Source organism: Heloderma suspectum, chromosome 1 (genome assembly GCF_057233095.1).
Source record: "Heloderma suspectum isolate Gila_16-S chromosome 1, 16-S_ref, whole genome shotgun sequence".
In the NCBI taxonomy this organism is placed as follows: Eukaryota; Metazoa; Chordata; class Lepidosauria; order Squamata; family Helodermatidae; genus Heloderma; species Heloderma suspectum.
In genome coordinates, this window is record NC_139458.1 from 435,275,565 (window position 1) to 435,293,513 (window position 17,949).

General features: G+C 45.7%; 1 protein-coding gene across 5 annotated transcripts in view; it reads left to right on the forward strand.

Moving 5' to 3' along the window:
• KIF13B (kinesin family member 13B) overlaps positions 1 to 17,949 on the forward strand; it is a 193,385-nt gene that overhangs the window by 11,939 nt on the left and 163,497 nt on the right. For all 5 annotated transcript variants that reach the window (XM_084829433.1, XM_084829429.1, XM_084829431.1 and 2 more), the window contains exon 2: positions 7,220 to 7,313. In XM_084829433.1, the coding sequence (XP_084685559.1) occupies positions 7,220 to 7,313 (94 nt within the window). The remainder of the gene's footprint in view (positions 1 to 7,219; positions 7,314 to 17,949) is intronic.

Genomic DNA, 17,949 nt, shown 5'->3' on the forward strand with positions numbered 1-17,949 from the left:
CCTTCTCCATGCTTTTGCAGCCCCAGGGCAATTGGCAGTTAGTTAGTATCAGTGGTATTCTTCACAGGGTTGCTATAAGAATGAACAGGGTGATGGCCAAGCATTCTGCACATCTTTAAGGGTGTTATAGAATCGGAGATAACCATATGGTTGACACTGGCAGCCATACAGCAACAGATTTACACCATCCTTTTTGATGGTATAAGCCAGGGGTGGGCAACTTGTGGCCCTCCAGATGTTTTGCCCTACAACTCCCATCAGCACTGGCCAGCATAGCCAATGGTGAGGAATGATGGGAGTTGTAGATCAAAACATCTGGAGGGCCACAAGTTACCTGTCCTTGGTATACAGCTTAGAGCAGCCGTTCCCAACCTGATGCCCTCCAGATGTTTTGGACTACAACTCCCAGAATTCCTGAACATTGGCTGTGCTGGCCAGGGCTGATGGGAGTTGAAGTCCAAAACATCTGGAGGGCACCAGGCTGGGGAAGGCTGTTTGAGAGGCTTCCCAGAGTTGGCACATGGCCAAAGATGTGATATTGAGACTGTGCCCAAAAATATGTGTGGCGAATGCAGATCCATAGCTTAAAAGGAGCTGTGCGGTTGATGGGTGGAAAGTGCGAGTGATGGCGTTGTGCCATATTCTAACCATGCAACGGACACTGTTAGAGATTGCCACAGACCCTGCTGGTACACGACTATAAACGAAGGAAAGGGGACAGAGTTGGAGTGAATGCCAGGGCACCCGAGACCACAGGACGCCCACTACAAAAAGAGCGTTGTCTAGCTTGCTCTTTTTGCCAATCCTCCATAAATCTGGTGTTTTGAGGCTAGTCGAATTCACAAGCAAACTTAGCTGCTTGCCTGTCTTTTAGTGATAATTTTGCTCTATGTTTAGGGATGTACATCTAATCAAATCAGTCATGTTGGAGGGATCCATTGCTTTGTTACTACACTGACACTGAAGGTTTTCCATTATGCTGGTGGGTTCTACATCTCTTGCCAAATTACATTGCCCTTGGATTAGGAATGGCACTACGGCTTTTGTGAAAGATGTTCGGAATGATTTATAGAGTCATAGAATCATAGAATAGTAGGGTTGGAAGGGGCCTACAAGGCCATCGAGTCCAACCCCCTGCTCAATGCAGGAATCCAAGTCAGAGCATCCCTGACAGATGGCTGTCCAGCCTCGTCTTGAACGCCTCCAGTGTGGGAGAGCCCACCACCTCCCTAAGCAATGGGTTCCATTGTTGTATTGCTCTAACAGTCAGGAAGTTTTTCCTGATGTTCAGCTGTTATGTTATGGATTCCTAAGCTGACATCCTAAAACAAACGTCTACATCTTAACATTTCCCAATAACCATATGAACATGGAAGATCAAAGGTGTACAGGCAGGACCTCTGGCTTACTAGGTTTCGTTAGCAAATTCCTAAACCTGTTTTGGTGTTATCAGCTTGGAATGTCTCCTGCCCCAAATTTAGTGTATGCTTAAAATGGCTAGGAATCCAGATGTATGTTTAATTCTTAGAAGGCTATAGTCCTTGCCCCCCTTTCTTTGCTAGTAAAACCAGATCGGGGAGGATGTTAGGCAGAAAAGGAAGATTTCCACTAAAAGGTGATAATGAACTACAGAGATGAGAAAGATAGGAGGGATACATAACTGAACATCTGGTAATGAATTCGAAGCTGCTGTTGACCATAATTCACTGTGGCTACAGGTGGGAGTTTTGCTCTACTCCTGGCATCTCCCTGTAGTGGAACAAAGGCCTGTATGCACAGTGTTTGCAATTTGTGGCAACCAGTTTGATTTAATACCAGAAGTACCAGTAAATATTACAGTGGCCGGATTGGATGAATCAGAGGTCGGAATTAAGATTGCCGGGAGAATTATCAACAACCTCCGATATGCAGACGATACCACCCTAATGGCAGAAAGCGAAGAGGATCTCAAGAGCCTCTTGTTGAGGGTGAAAGAGGAGAGTGCAAAAGCTGGTTTGAAACTCAACATTAAAAAAACTAAGATCATGTCATCTGGCCCTATCACTTCCTGGCATATAGAAGGGGAAGAAATGGAAGCAGTGACAGATTTTACTTTCTTGGGCTCCAAGATCACCGCAGATGGTGACTGTAGCCATGAAATTAAAAGACGCTTGCTCCTTGGGAGGAAAGCTATGGCAAACCTAGACAGCATAGTAAGAAGCAGAGACATCACCTTGCCGACAAAGGTCCGTCTAATCAAAGCTATGGTTTTCCCAGTAGTAATGTATGGCTGTGAGAGCTGGACTATAAGGAAGGCTGAGCGCCGAAGAATTGATGCTTTCGAACTGTGGTGCTGGAGAAGACTCTTACGAGTCCCCTGGACTGCAAGGAGGTCCAATCAGTCCATCCTAAAGGAAATCAACCCTGACTGCTCATTGGAAGGACAGATAATGAAGCTGAAGCTCCAATATTTTGGCCATCTAATGCGAAGAGAAAACTCCCTGGAAAAGACCCTGATGCTGGGAAAGACTGAAGGCAAAAGGAGAAGGGGACGGCAGAGGATGAGATGGCTAGATAGCATCACGGATGCAATGAATATGAACTTGAGCACATTCCGGGAGAGAGCGCAGGACAGGAAGGCCTGGCGTGCTATGGTCCATGGGGTCACGAAGAGTCGGACACGACTGAACGACTGAACAACAACAACATAGCCCATTGTAATCAACAGAAGCTCAATATAGATTTCCTTTGAGCATATGAAGCTGCCTTGTACAGAGTTGGACCATTGATCCATCTAGCACAGGGGTGGGCAACTTGTGGCCCACCAGATATTTTGGCCTACAACTGCCATCATCCCTTTCCATGGGCTATGCTAGCAAGGCCTGATGGCAGTTGTAGGCCAAAACTTCTGGATGGCCACAAGTTGCCCACCCCTGATCTGGCACAATGACCTGGTTTGCACATAATGCTAAACCATGGTGTGGTTTGTTCAAATTTGGCTTTTTGTTGTCTCTGAACCCATCCCCACAAACAATCCATGGTTTGTTAACCAACAACAAGCAAGAAAAAGAACCCATAGTTTGTTGTTTGGTTATGAACTCTGACTTGTTTAAACCATGGCTTATTATGATGTCTGAACCATGGCTTATCTCTAGCCTGATAGCACTACTGAAACAGATGAATAAGAGCAGCCTGAAAATTTCAAGGCTGGCAAAACGGACTGGAGAGAAACAAACCAGAAATGGGGAAACAAGCTAAGTTTGTTTGCTTGCCTACAAGATAATTCATGGCTAAAGCAACAAACGCTGGTTAACATAAACCATGGCTTAGTGTTACGTGTGAACGCAGTCAGCGTTGTGTATTCTGACTGGCTGCTGCTCTCTAAGGGCAGAGTTGTTTCCCATTACCTTTCATCCCATAATTGAAGATGCCAGAGATTTCTTTGGCTATTTATTTGTTGCCTTTATATCCCGCCTTTTCCTCCAAGGAGCCTAAGACGGCATACATGATTCTCCTCCTCTCTATGTTATCCCCTACCCTGTGAGGTAAATTGGGCTGAGAGTCAGTGACTGGCCCAAAGTCACTCAGTGAGCATCATGGCTGAGTGGGGACTAGAACCCAGATGTACCAAGTCCCAGCCCAACACTCGAACTGCTACACCACACTGGAACCTTCTGCGTGCAAAGCAGAGCTGTTTGCCATCCCTCAGCTAGCAGTGCTGCAAAGGAGAAGTGCTGTCCTCTTCTAGTGTACGGAGTGCTTAAAGTTCCTTGCTATCCCAGCTGTTGTAATGTCCTGTAGATCGGCGTGGGCAGAAGGTAGGTCTCCAGTTGTTTGGGACTTCAGCCCCCAGAAGCCCCTGTCAGCATGGCCAAAGGTCAGGGATGCTGGGAGTTGAAGTCCAAGATATCAGGATGCCTGCTTCCTGTTTGCACTGTTTTGGTGCATAAAGGTATATCAGAAGTGTCTGATTGCTATTAGTTATTAATTAAAAGATTTCTAAACTGCCTTTCAGGACATAGAAGACCTTGCATAAAAGCAAAGAGGCATAAAAGCTCCTCTCTCCCCTACACAGATACACCAATGACCATATATACCATCTGAGTGCTTGTACCTAGGAAGCTCTTACCATCCTGGTTGTGCCAACTTAATAATGGTACCTGATCACCTGTGAAGAGGTCTGATAGCTCTTGCTGCCTGTAGAATAGAGGGGGTTGCCCAAGAATACACAAGTTGGCCATCGCTAGGCTAGAGCCTGGGTTTATACTTGGGGAAAACCCTCATTTTTGTATTCTCATCCCACATGGGTACTGTCGTATGTAGGATCTCCCTGAGTTCCTTTGGACCTCGTTGTCTCCATAGAATTGAGGTGGGCTTCATTTCCTATATGAAGTGATGCCTCAGCTTCGGATCACCTCGAGTAAATATTTCCCAAGGTGATGAGAACATGACACTCCCGGTTTACCTAGAATAGAACCACCTGATAACTATATTGTGAATTTCACTTTTCCACCCCACCCCCAATCATTTTCCCTTCCAGAGTTATTTCTTATTTCAGCCTTCCCCCAACCTGGCACCCTCCAGATGGGTTGGACTACAGCTACCATCATCCCCAGACAGCATGGCCAGTAGTTAAGAATGCTGGGAGTTGTAGTCCAAAACATCTAGAGGACACCAGGTGGAGGGGCTTTATCTCATTCAGGCAAATTGGCTGCTAAGAATGGCTTTCTAATGACCAGGTTAACTTGTAAATGAACCAATCCCTTCTTTTCAAAAAGTTTTCCATTGTGCCTTGGGTGGCAATGCATAGCTCTGTAAGGCTGAGGGAGGGGGAGCAGTATGGAATTCAGCTGTGGGTTTTTTCAGGAGTTGGTCTTGTATTGGGCCAAGAAATATCTGAATTCCTGTGGACTAGTGTCATGGGATTTTTTAGGTGTTTGGTCATTTGGTCTCTTGAGTTCCCAGCCTCCCAATAAAGCAGTGTATGAGAATTTTGTCTCCTGTATTTGTAAGCTTATAGTAGGAATGACTTCAGATCCTACATAGTGACAGATTGGGGGTAGGAGGGGAGGTGATGGTAAGTCAACAACCCCGCCAGGTGCCACTTTGATTCCTGAATGCCTCTTCAGGTGACTCTGCTAGGTGACAGTTCACCATCTTTTCTGTCCCCTCCCCCTGTCTGTGGCCTGGCTGTGTCCCCGAGGCCTTGCAACCCTGCATTTGTTTGTGTGAATGTTGCAATACTTTTAGCACAATTGAAAAGAGAGAAGCAGGAATCCATTGGAAAGCTGAAACGGTTGATGTGGTGCAGTGGGGAGGGATGAAAATTAAGATATCCTGTTATGGACAAGTGCTGGGGAAAGCGTAGTGGTGCAGGACTGGGGAACAGCCATAGTTATTGCCTGCATTACTCTTATTTGTCAACTTACTATCCCTTCTTCCCTCTAAGACCAGCGGTGGAGAACCATCTGGCCCTCTGGGGGTCCCAATCTGGCTTTAAGAGCTTTAAGCTACAATATGCTGGCATTTATTTTTGTATTTTTGGCCCCACCACTTTTGCCTTTATCGACACCCAGCACTAGAATGTGGCCCCCAAGAGATTCTCTGAAATTGGATTTGGCCCTTGGGTACTTGAACTCATGGGGGAGTTATCCCATTTTTATCCGTGCATTAGGCCCGTGTAGAAGGTTAAGCAGAGTGTGGATTTGAACCCAGAACTCCACAGAAGAGATCCAGCCCTCCATCCATTGCTCCTTGGTTCCTCAAGGAATGGGGTTGAGAAAGCAATGTTCAGGGAAGGATCAGGGCTCAGTGTGAGAGTCTGTGAGCGAATAGCTTCAAACGTTGGTCAGTCAACAGTTTATGTTCCAATATGTCTCTCTTCTACGTGGATAAAAACGCAAAGGTGGTCCGGATAGAAAAATATTCAGATCATCAAACAGGACATTGCTAACATGTAGTAATGGTGGAACAATGATCTGCTGGAAATCACAAAAGAACTAGTATTCTTCTTTATTGCAATTATATCCCATCTTTCCTCCAAGGAGCTCAAGGTGGCATATGTGGTCACTCCCCCCACCCCCGATTTTATTCTAACAGCATCCCTGTGAGGTAGGCGAGGTTGGCCCAAGGTCACCCAGTGAGCTTCATGGCTGAGTGGGGAGTTGAACTCTGGTATCTCAGGTCCCAGTGGAACACCCTGACTCAGCCTTCCCAAACTACAACTCCCATCATCCCCAGCCAGGTTGAGGAAGACTGCTCTAACCAACTGATCAGAGTGACTAAAGGCAGAATCCTATGCATGTTTAGAGGGAAAAAAGCCCTACAACTTCGAGCGTTCCCCAGCCAGGATGTTATGGAAACGTTGGGAGAACTTTCTTATGGAAACAGTGGGAGAACTTCTTTTTGGTGGCCAAGATTGCAATTTAAATGGCAATGAGGTTTTAGTGTGGTTTTATCTAACTTGATGTCGAATTTACCTTTGGTGTCTTTTTAACACTATAATCCACCCTGAGTCTTGGAATGGAAGTTTGGGGAGGGGCAACTAGAAGATCATTTCTATTTCTTCATTTCTTTTTCCTCATATTTCTAGGCTGCTTTCCAAAATAATTTTTTTCTCCAAAGTGGCTTACAAAACTCGGGGAGGGAGTTCCCCAGGTGAGGAGTCTCTGCTGAGAAGGCCCCTAAATTACATGTCGTTGTCATGGCAGAGGTGTTGCTGTTGTTCTGTAAGAATTTTATTCAAAAATGGGGGATGTTGGGAGTTGTAGTCCAACACATCTGGAGGGCACCAGCTTGAAGAAAGCTTTTATGTTGGGTGTAGCTGTGTCAAGAATGTATACATGGGGCTCGGAAAGGTGGTGGTGGGGCAGAGGCCCCCTTTGTTGCTCGCTCGGGCTTAGCATGGGCTGCCTCCGGCTAAGCAGCTGTACAGCAGCCCCTGCCCTCTTTCTCTCCACCACCAGCCTCTGGCCTCTCTTGCCTGCTGAACGCAGCTCTGCAAGTGCTATCCTGGTGGCCTGTCTTGGCTCTTTGGGGCTGGGAGAAGCAGCTGGGATAGCGATGGAATGCTTGTGGCCAAGCACAATGCCAGAGCCAGCAGGACATGCAGTTGTGATGCTGTGGGTGAGCAGTGGGGTGCATTACAAGCTGAGCCAAAGTATTCGGGTTGGAATACTGACTGTCTGTGCCGTTCGTTCTGGCCTGTGACATTTCCCTCTTTCCTGCTTTTTCCTAATAGAAATTGATCTGCATACAAAGTGTGTGGTGGATGTGGATGCCAACAAGGTCATTCTTCATCCAGTGAACACTAACCTTTCAAAAGGAGATGCCAGGTAAGTTTTCTTTTCCTAAAAGAGAGAGATGGAGAGAAGTGACATTAGGATAATTGGTTCTCTGCTGGCAAGAATGGGATGGGGAGGGGAGGGGAGGGGTGGGGTTGAAGAGGTTTTGGAGGGGGGTGGGAGAAAAAGGCTGTTGATGATCTGACTGGGTTGCTCCCAACCTAAAATGCAGCTTGTCATTTTTAGCTACATTTTTATAAGGTGCTGAAAATATATGCCATAGGGCACAGAAATAAATATGGCCTTCTTCTCTCTATGTGTGTCTCTCCTCCCCAACTTAAATTTCCAACCACAGTGTGAGGAGTTACTCAAACCTGTCTGTTTTTTCCAGAGTATAAACTATGACTGTTTCAAATGTGACGGCCAGTTTTCAGGCAGGCTCAGATGTCATCTTGTTGGAAGAAAATGTATTCGGACTTTGAAGTAAATTTGTTCTTCTGGCTGGTGGGTGGGGGACAAGGGGGAAGGAATAGGTGTCAATTGGAAGGCAACTGGTGCTGTATCTCTGGATATTATGGGCTGTAGCATAGGGATCATTGCTGAATGTAGGGAGCCTTTTTATGAGGAAAATAACTAGAGGGGAACCCCTTTGTAGTGAGCGCATGTTGGATAAGTTTTATTTGTTTGGTACCTGGAAAAGGGCCTTGAGTGACTATCTGAGCAGCTGTACAGGTTCAAAGAGGTTGTTTCCACGTACCTGGGCAGATTTGTAAGCTGCCACTCACCTGGTCATCTGGAACAAATGAAAACTGCCTCCAGGTGGCCAGGCAGGGAACATTTGATAAAAGTAGGTTCTTTTATTATTTTAGGCCTCAAATGCCTTAAGCAGGTATAGGTTGGCTAGTAAAACTCTTTGGGGGAGTAGTAATTTTTGTGGATTTATTTGCCAGGCTGCAAAAGTATGGTGCTCAACAGTTTGAGATGGATGGGCTTCTGGTTTAGGAGATAGTGTGGCAGTATTTCTCAGCATGCTCTGGGCTAAAAGGATCTGCCTTTGTTGCCAGAGGGTACGAAGTGATTCTTTACATACCAGATAAGGTGAAAAGTGATTCTTAGCTTCACCAAGTCTTTGGTGTACTCAGGATGGTGAGAACATATGAATATAAGGTATTCAGCCTCAAGAACATAAGAAGTGCTGAGTCAGACCAGGGTCCATCTAGTCCAGCGTTCTGTTCACACAGTGGCCAACCAGCTGCCCACGGGAAACCTGCAAGCAGGACATGAGTGCAACAGCACCTTCCTGCCCATGTACCCCAGCAACCGATGTACATAGGCATACTATGGGTGCCATTTTTTGATAGAAAGTTGGGGTACAAATCAAGTAAATAAGCAGCACCCTCCCGTTCATGCTCCATAGCAACTGGTATTCAGGGGCCTGGCGTCTCTGATCCTGGGGTGAGCTTATAGCCATCATGACTAGTAGCCATTGATAGCCTTATCTTCCGTGATAATTGGATGATAAGGAGGAAACATAGCTGAGTTGTAGAATGCATGAAACCCATGGTTCAGTCCCTGTTGCTTCCAGTTAAAGAATCTTGTGTAGAAGGTCTCAGAGAGACCGCTGCCTATTTTTATATTGCCTTTCTGTCAAAACCACCAAAGTTTTGACAACCACTCAGAACAATACAAACAACATCACAAACATTAAAACCAGCAGCAAATCATCATTCAAACATGAAAAACAACAAAAAACAATGTAAAAGGCAAGTTAAAAAGATGTGTCTTCCCACTGGTTTTAAAAGCAGAGAGAGTTGGGACTGATCACCACTCTGTGGGGAATGCATCCCACAATTCCTTGGAGTCAGAGTAGATAATCCTGAGTGCGATGATCAATGGGATGACTGTATGAGGCATCTTTACGTATAATGGAGGTCTGGAATGGCATTCGGTTGGTAGCTTGTACAACTTAAAAGTCTGTTACAGATTACTGCAATGTGCACTACGTGGGGCTGCCCTTGAAGACTGTTCGGAAGTCACAGCTTCTGCAAATGTGGCAGAGATCTGAACATTTGAGCATATATCACCAGTTCTGGCCCCTTTGCACTGGCTGCCTGTACATTTCCGAGCCAAATTCAAGGTGCTGGTTTTGACCTATGAAACCTTACTCGGCTCAGGATTGTAATACCTGATGGAGTGCCTCTCCTGATATAAACCTACCCAGACACTGTGGTCAGTATCTGAAGCCCTCCTCCAAAGGAGGCTCAGAGGGTAGCAACAAGGGAGAGGGCCTTCTCAGTGGTAGCTCTCCGATTGTGGAACACTCTCCCCAGTGAGTTTTGCCTGGTGCCAACATTGTCAACTTTTTGGTGCCAGGTTAAGGGCACAATCCTAACTAGATAGGTGGCCGCCTCTGAACTCGGAGGCGACCGCCGATCCAAAGCAAGGCAGGAGAGGCATAGGGGGATCGTTCCCTCCACGCCTCTCCTGCCTTGCTATTCTTTGCTAGACAGCCATTTTCAGCTGTCTAGCGGCGGAGGGCCAACTGGGAGAGGAAGCTGCCATACAACACATTGGATGTTTCGTACACGCAGCTCCGCTGTCCCAGGCACGGAACGCCCCCCAGCCCCGCCCCTTGGACTTGGCTTCTCCGCGCTGCCTTGGAGGCAGCATGGACGAGGGGGGAGGTCAGTTTTCCAGGAACCAGCCTCAGAGCGTGGGCTCTGAGGTTGGTTCCTGGAAATGAGCATATCCTGTGGCCCACTAGACATCGTCTAGTGGGCCAGAGGATTGCTCCTTAAGACTCCCAGGCATTTGACGGCATATGACAGAGCTTTTAATATCAGTTGTTTTTATCATGTCCCAGACTATTATTGCAATTGGGTTTTTTTACTTTTTAAAATGTTGTAGGCTAAATATTTTATATTAGGTTTTTTATTACGTTGTATTTTTTAGGTTGTAATTTTTGTGAAGGCGCTGTACGCACAAAACATCAAAAAGGAAAAAATCCAAAATGAGTATGGACTGTATTAATGATTTCTTTATTATGCAGATCTCTAAAATACTTGTGGACTATAAAAATATTTATTATGGAGATCTCTAAAATGCTCAACGTGTTTCGAGACTAGGTCTCTTCCTCAGGAGCAATTGAACTGTTTAAAATATATAAAAATATACATATTTTTGTTGTATAATAAGTTTACATATACAATTTTTAAAAATTCTCAACCACGATATTTAGAGCTATTTTCCTTTACAACACATACCCTTGATAAAAACCATACTCATATCATATGATAATGGGGATTGAGACATGCTTCTTTATATTGTCCTTTCTATTAAATCTAATAATTATAAAAATAGTATATATGCTTCAAATAAATATTAACAAACGTATAACAAGTCCTTGTTTACCAACTACTTTATGCAAATTGTACCATATAACACATTTGTTTCTTGTTATGTGTTTTGACTGTCTGTCTATCAATATTTACCAAACAAACTTTTAGTATACCATACTTACATTATATTGCCATAAAAATGAAATTAAAATTAACCTCGGTTAAAATGTCTTCTTTGATTATAAAACGTATCTTTAACAACAACTGTAAATTATCGATGTAAAATTGAGCTTTTTATAAAGTCTATCTTAGTTGAAATAATGCTGTTCCTGCCAGAAACTGATAACTCCACTAATGTAAATTAAACCATCCATAGAACAAACCTTTAGGGCGCAATCCGAACTCAGAGGCAACCGTCTATCCAAAGCACAGCAGGAGAAGCATGGAGGGATCGTTTCCTCCTTGCTTCACCTGCCCTGCTTTTTCGGCTAGACAGCCGATTGCAGCTGTCTAGTTGTGGGAGGACGGAGCAGAGAGGTGTGTCATACAAGCAGCTACGCTCTCCCCACCCCGGAACACCCCGAGCCACGCCCCTTTCCAGCCACTCCACGCTCCTCTTGCGGGCATGGAGGACAGGGCTGTTTGGAGGCAGCGCAGAAGTTGGGGGAGGTTGGTTCCTGGAAAATGGCATATCCTATGGCCATCTAGCCGCTGTGTAGCGACCATAGGATTGCTCCCTCTGCTTCTAAAATTCTTAGCAGATAAAACAATCTTAACTTTTTCTTGCCATATCATCCCTAAATCCCAAACCACAGTTTACCTCTTAGACCAGCCTGCTTCTGTTTCTGCTGGAATTCATCTGTTCTATTGGCAATAGAGGGTTTGATTAAGATTGAGCCTCTTATGTTTCTGCTTTCTATAAACCTGCAGCCGTGAACCACCCAGAAAGCTTTGGCTATTGAGTGGTATAGAAGTGGAATAAATGTTATACATGGCATTGTAATCAATAGTGGGGTTGATTAAATAAATACCCTCTGCAATATATCGAAGGGTTTGTATTGGTTTCCATTAATCTCTGACCTCATATTGACCAATTCTCTAGAAAACGTACATCCCCCTTGCACTCAGGAGAATATAATGTTACACGTACATCTGTGCACTGCTTGAAAAAGGCAGCTATTTTCCATATAGTCCTGGGTAATGCTGTTTTAATTTGGGTGAAGAAGGTCATTGAGTCTAAATTTAACTTCCACCAGCTATGGGTTGTGCATTGCTTTGTCTCCACAAAAGCAAGCAAATCTAGAAGTAGGGATGTATGTGGTGCCGAGATGCCGCTTCATTTGAATGCTAAGTCTCAGGGAAGAAATGAAGCAGCAGATTCTAGTGTGGCGATGTCTGATCTACGCACTAATGCTGCTTCAGCTCCTTCATAAGTAGCTGTTTTGTTAGTTGAAGGCATGTATGACGTGCATTTCTAGTGGCAGAGATAAAAACAAAGACCTATAATCAGACCTCTGCAGCAGCATTTCTGCAGAAGCACAGAGAAAGGGCAAAGTCTGCAGAATTCAGCTAATGGAGAATCTTTTCTGTCCCTTAAAAAAAAAAAGTTTCTAGCTCTTATGGTTGTGAAGCTTTAATGTGTGGGCAATGCCAAATGAAATCTCAGACGCCTGAAGAATTCCTGAATACAGTTTCGGCTGGTGGTGGAGATGGGCTACAGTGCCTTGTATAACTTCTTTCCTGTCCTTATGATGATGCAAAATATGAGACTGTGCAAATTTGCTTGTGTAATGCATGCAGAATTTGGTTTACCTTGACACTTGTTTTAGTATGATATACACACAGTTCTGCCTGTTTTTGCAGATCAAGTGATAGAGTTTTGAAAATAGTTCTGAAGGCCAAATAATGTGTCGGAGGGGAGGTCCCCGTCCATTTCGAAGTTTGCTTTTAAAAACAAAAAGAAAACAGCTATAGTTAGAAAATGGCAATCTTTAAATATTAAAAATGAATAGATTTGTAGGATTAGAAGACCCCTGCAGGGCATCTTAGTCAAGTCTGAGACCATAGAATCATTGACTAGTAGAGTTGGAAGGGGCCTATGAAACCATCAAGTCCAGCCCCCTGCTCAATACAGAAATCCAAGTCAGAGCATCCCTGACAGATGGCTGTCCAGCTTCATCTTGAATGCCTCCAGTGTGGGAGAGCCCACCACCTCCCTAGGTCATGGGTTCCATTGTCACATCTCTCTAACAATCAGGACGTTTTTCCTGATGTTCAGCCGGAATCTGGCTTCCTGTGACTTGAGCCCATTCTTCCGTGTCCTGCACTCTGGGATGATGGAGAAGAGAGCCTGGCCTTCCTCCCTGGGACAGCCTTTCAAGGACTTGAAGAGCGCTGTCCTATCTCCCCTCAGTCTTCTCTTCTCCAGGCTAAACAGGCCCAGTTCTTTCTGTCTCTCCTCATAGGGCTTTGTTTCCAGTCCCCTGATGATCTTCGTTTCTTCGACCTGAGGCTGGCTCTTCTGTCTGTGGCCAGCCATGCTGGCAAGGGGTGTCTAGCCACATTCTGGAGACGCCCCTTCATATAGGGAAATTTGAGGCCCAGCGCTACCATGGGGTAATCATATTCAGGCCACTGCCTTCATATGATCTGCTAGCAAATGTTCTCTCTGTTGCCTGTTGTGGTTGCTGAACAAGAATGAAGGTGGAGGAAAACTTGCAAATGTGTGGGCAGCTGCCATTGGTCTGCCTGGTTTCTGGAAGCCATCTGCAGGCAGGATCAGGGCCGTGTGCTTCCTCCTACGGACTGATGCTTTGTAGCTGGAGCTTCTTAAATTCCATTGACTCCTTGTTGCTATCTTTTGGGTTGGACACTTCTGAAATGGCTGGGAAATTCTTGGTCCATGTGCCTCTGTAACATCTCTGAAGCAAGACAGGAAAGACTTTTGTCAGACAAGGCAGACTAAAGACCATTTGGGTCCTGTCCAATTATTATAAAACCACACGAACAAAAATTACTGTTTCGGGGGCTGTCTACACAGTATTGCTAGCATGGGAATCATTGGCAATAGTAGCAGAACATGTAATTAGAATTCATGGCTTGGGGTGGAGGCTGGGGGGTGCCTAGTTGAGTCATGCTTGGTTTTGCATTGGAACTTTCACTTTTGTGAACTAAGTCAAGTTGCTGAAGCGTCAGGCAAAGTTCAAACTTCCCTATCAAGATCACAAGGCAGGTTGTGTGCCCTGTCCACTGGCACACATCCCACGTTCTAAGTAAATAGCCTGAAAGCTCCAATGCGGATCTGAAAAACCACAGGCAATATTGTTATTATTGTGACAGAGACCAACCTCTAGGCTTAACATGTAGGAGAACAGGAATTCCTTCCTGTCATGGTACAGTGTTCTTGGGTCACATTGCCACCCCAGTATTAACAACAGCGATCAGGGTGGTTAGAAGTCCTGGGTTGTGCAGTCCCCTCTCCACAGATGTCAGAAAATCCTGTACTGTGTCTAGGTCAGTCATAAAGAAGCCAGCGTGTCAGGCAGTGAGTGCTCTTCAGTTGCCCAGTTTCCACATCTTGGGAAATGAAGAGTGCTGCATCCATGCCAGCTCCTTTTTAAAGGGGAGGATGATTGTGTGTTTGTGATGTTGGGCTCCCGGAGTAGAGCATGTGCCTGCAGCATCCATGTTGACACGTTTTCTGCTTTTGCTTTCGTGGGTTTTATACGGAATGACCTGTCTCAAGCAGCAGGAAAAAGATTCCCATCCAGCATGGCTAATGGGAATTGGCATAGAGAAAGCAGGGGCAGGGAGAGATCATGTCAATTGGGTCCTTCCACATGCAGGGCTTTGCAGGAAGCAGCCATGTCACACGTTATGTTAAGCATGTGAACTGGAAGAGATGTGGAAGAAGGCAGTCAAAATGATCAAGCTGTTGGAGGGAAGGCTAAAGCATATCAGGTGTTTTTAAATTTAGAAAGAAGACAGCTAAGAGGGGCATGATTAATTATGCATGGTGTGGAGAAAGTGGATGGAGAGGAGTTGTTTTTTTCTTCCCACCACTAGAATTCAGGGTCACCTAGTGAAATGGATGGGCCATTTCAGGGAAGGCCAAGGAAATACTTGTTTGCACAAGGCATAGTTCACTTGTGGAATTTGCTGGCTTAGGATGTAGTGATCCCTCCAGCTCAGATGGCTTTAAAATGGATTTAGAGAGATTCATGGAGGGTAAGGTCCTTCAAGGGATATTATTGGCCCTTATGTCCATGTTCAGAGGCTGAGTGCCAGATGCTGGGGAAAGCAACAGGAGATGGCCTGTTGTCTGCTTGTGGGCTTCTCGGCAGGATCTGGCTGACCACCCTTGGAAACAGAGTGGTTGGCTACAAGTCACCTTCTTCCAACCTCCCGTCCCACACACACACAATTGCATTATTGCATTTTATAAACTGCCTTATAGCAACTCAGACCCTTGGGTCATCTAGCAGCTGGATTCTTGTGCAATACTCTCTAATCAGTCAGAAAGTGGCTATTCAAGGTCTCAAGCAGAGGTCCAGTCCTGCAGCCTGAGGCCCTTGTTAATTGAATATGTCATTGGCAATCTGAAAATGCATGCGTGCATGGCATGTGCTGTACCACTGAGCCATGGGCCCGCCCTCATTTTCTGTTGAGGGTAGACAAACTGACCAGGGATACTACCACATACTGCTGAACAAATTGCCTACCAGTGGAAGGACGTAAAGGGCCCCTAACTCTTCAGGGTCACTTTCCTTCCTCAATTCGATTAAGTTTCTGTCCCAGTTGTAAATGTATCTAACCTTGAAGCAAATTGTGATATCGGTTATAGAAATAAGCCTTGATTATGGGTGCAGGTTTGCGGGGTTTGCTCTTGGCTTATGACACTGGCTTGTCAAATGAGAGATAAACCAGAGTTCCCAGTTTGGATGTCACACTAAACAAACCACAGACTGTTTGTTTAGCTGCTCCTGCTGGTAGGAGGAGCCAAGCGGGGAAAATCAAGTAGGTAAGCCAGAATATGAACTTTTTTGGCTTACCGTGACATGCGAGCCAGGCCAATATGTCAGTGGCTAGCGGGGTTGGATGAAGCCAGGGGACCTGGAATATCATCTTTCTCCAGCCATGAATTCATCGCTTCCGAGAACCATCCCATTTCAAAGACTCGACAGCATGGTAGTGCCACAGTGCAACTTTGGCTAGGACAAAATAATGCAGGTTATTATGAGTGTTAATCATGCGGGCGTAGGGTTGATGCAGGGGTCATTGCATACAGTGGAAACATCTGCTCAGCAGGCAGAACTGTGAAAAGAAATGTTGGATGTGAAACAGCGTTTAGAAAATCCCTAGTGGCACACTTAAGTCAGCGTTATTTCCTCACCTGGAAAAATGAACGCTGCTCTCGGCATGTTATCCTGAGCAAGTTCTGCATCTGCAGTGGAGAATGTGTCAATTAGTACATGCCTGGGAACACTTCTGCAGGAGAAGAGGCTGAAAAATGGGAGGCAACTCAGAGAAGTTCTTGATCCCCCCCCCTTCCCTTTCCATATGCTTTGGCCCCATAACTAAATCTCAAACATGTTTGCAGTGTTCATGCTGTGTTGTAGGTGAAGGTGTAGCCTCTCCTATTGCAGAATTATTCCTAAAGGTAAAGGTAAAGGTGTCCCCAACCAGTCGTGTCCGACTCTAGGGTGTGGTGCTCATCCCCGTTTCTAAGCTGAAGAGCCAGCGCTGTCCGAAGACGCTTCCGTGGTCATGTGGCCGGCATGACTGAACACCGAGGTGCACGGAGCGCTGGGACTGAAGACGGGAGCTCACTCCATCACGCAGCACTCGGGTCTCCAACTGCTGTCCTGCTGACCTTCTGGTCTGCAGTTCAGCGTCTTAACCACTAAGCCACTGTGGCCCCTACTTTCCGACTAGAAGTGGCTTATAATATTTATAAAGTACAACAGATACAGCAAGAACCACGTGCTCAAAAAACCCAAAACTGCATGACGCAACCAGCTCCGCTTGAGCATTAGCCAGCACCTGGCTTCCTTCCCACAGGGCAGATGATGTCAGATAGCCCTGGGTGGCAGAGGCAGCCCAACTGGGGCAGGCCCTGATGTTCCCTTTGCCTACACCGCTCTTCCTCGCTCCGCCTCTGTTCTACTTTACGGGTGTTCGCCTTTAAGGTGCCACAAGGCTCTTGGCTATGTTGCTGCATTGGACAAACCGCTGCGCCAGAGTTGCTCCAAGATGAAAGGCTGGACATGGGCAAGCTGGGTTTTGAGGAGGGATTTTAAGAGGGGGTGGCGGGGTAGCACCACACAGACATTTTGGAAGGAAATTCACTGAGTGAGAGGAGATGGAATTGTTCAAAAGAAGAGAAGAGTTCAAGCAGTTTGGGGTGGGGAAGGGGGGAGGGTAGAGTTGGATGAGAGTTGGATGAGTTGGATGGAACTCCCTCCCTAGGGAACTCTGCCATGCCCCTTCTTTAATGAGCTTCCACCGCGCATTAAAAACGTGGTTGTTCAGGCAGGCATTTGGGGCGGGTTAGGGTAATTTTAGAAATATGATGTTTTTACTGTAGAATTTTATTGTTTTAAACTGTTCTATTATACACTCTGTACGTTGCCCAGAGTGGCTGGGTAACCAGCCAGATGGGCGATTAATAAATTAAATAAATAAATAAAATAAAAATGAGAGAGGACGGAGTTGTTCAGAAGAAGAGAAGGATTCAAGCAGTTTGGGGTGGTAGAGTTGGAGGAGAGAACGCCATCTTCTAGAATCATAGATAGGTAGGGTTGGAAGGGGCCTATAAGGCCATCGAGTCCAGCCCCCTGCTCAATGCAGGAATCCAAGTCAGAGCATCCCTGACAGAGGGCTGTCCAGCCTCGACTTGAATGCTTCCAGTGTGGGAGAGCCCTCCACCTCCCCACTATCTATACTGATTATTTTATGTTATTGACTGTATTTTTTGGATGACCCTCCACTCAACAAGTGCTTGAGGAGAATTCCAATAAAAGTATGACAATAATAAAAGGCAGTAATAAAAAAAAACTAAAACAAAACTGATAAAATATGTACAGTGTGGTAAAACAGGGGAACCTTCCAAAATCAAAGAGTGGCATTCATCGCTAAAAGTTGGGTGGAACAGTCTAGTTTTTGCCAGCTGTTTAAAGACCAGTAATGAGGGAGCCAAGCTAACCTTCCTAGGAAGGGGTTCCACACCCGGGGTGTTGCTACACAGCAGTTCCTCTCTTGGGTCCCCCACCAGCCTCCCCTCTGTAGGAGGTGCGACACATAACAGGGCCTTGGATAATAAACATTGGCTCCGGGCAGCCTCATGCAGG